Below are 511 nucleotides of genomic sequence, written 5' to 3' on the forward strand. Positions count from 1 at the left end.
CCTTTTTGTAAAATTTCCTTATTAGTTTATTCCTTTATTATGTTACCAGATTTTTTTATGCTAGGTTGATTAAAAAAGAAACAGAAACACCATTAATATATTGACCCACTATATCACTAAACTAAAAATTTCTCATTTGACAGAGAATCCAGAAATATTTAGTCCTTGAAGTTTCTGTACCTGCAATATAATTATCATATATCTGAATAAAATGTTGACATGATAATGACAAGGGGGAATATTTCACTCCACCGCTTCCACTTATAATGATTTGTATCTTGCTTTTCAGATGTTGATATTCCTGTTGTTGCCATGGAGACGCAAGGTGCTCATGCCTTCAATGCTGCACTGAAAGCTGGGAAGCCTGTGTCTATTGGGGATATTACAAGGTAAAAGCTCAAAAACTATTGATATAGGTATGCATTGTCTATGTTTCTAATATGTATCTAAATATCTGTCACTGTATTAGTATCTGCATATTTACCCCTCTCTCTCTATAGTGTACTTATGC

General features: G+C 32.9%; 1 protein-coding gene across 1 annotated transcript in view; it reads left to right on the top strand.

Moving 5' to 3' along the window:
• Positions 1–511, top strand: part of LOC119589161 (serine dehydratase-like) — a 7,367-nt gene that overhangs the window by 5,478 nt on the left and 1,378 nt on the right. Inside the window, exon 6 of the mRNA XM_037937748.1 lies at positions 290–389. Coding sequence (XP_037793676.1) covers positions 290–389 — 100 coding nt within the window. The remainder of the gene's footprint in view (positions 1–289; positions 390–511) is intronic.

Source organism: Penaeus monodon, chromosome 25, assembly GCF_015228065.2.
Source record: "Penaeus monodon isolate SGIC_2016 chromosome 25, NSTDA_Pmon_1, whole genome shotgun sequence".
Lineage (NCBI taxonomy): Eukaryota > Metazoa > Arthropoda > Malacostraca > Decapoda > Penaeidae > Penaeus > Penaeus monodon.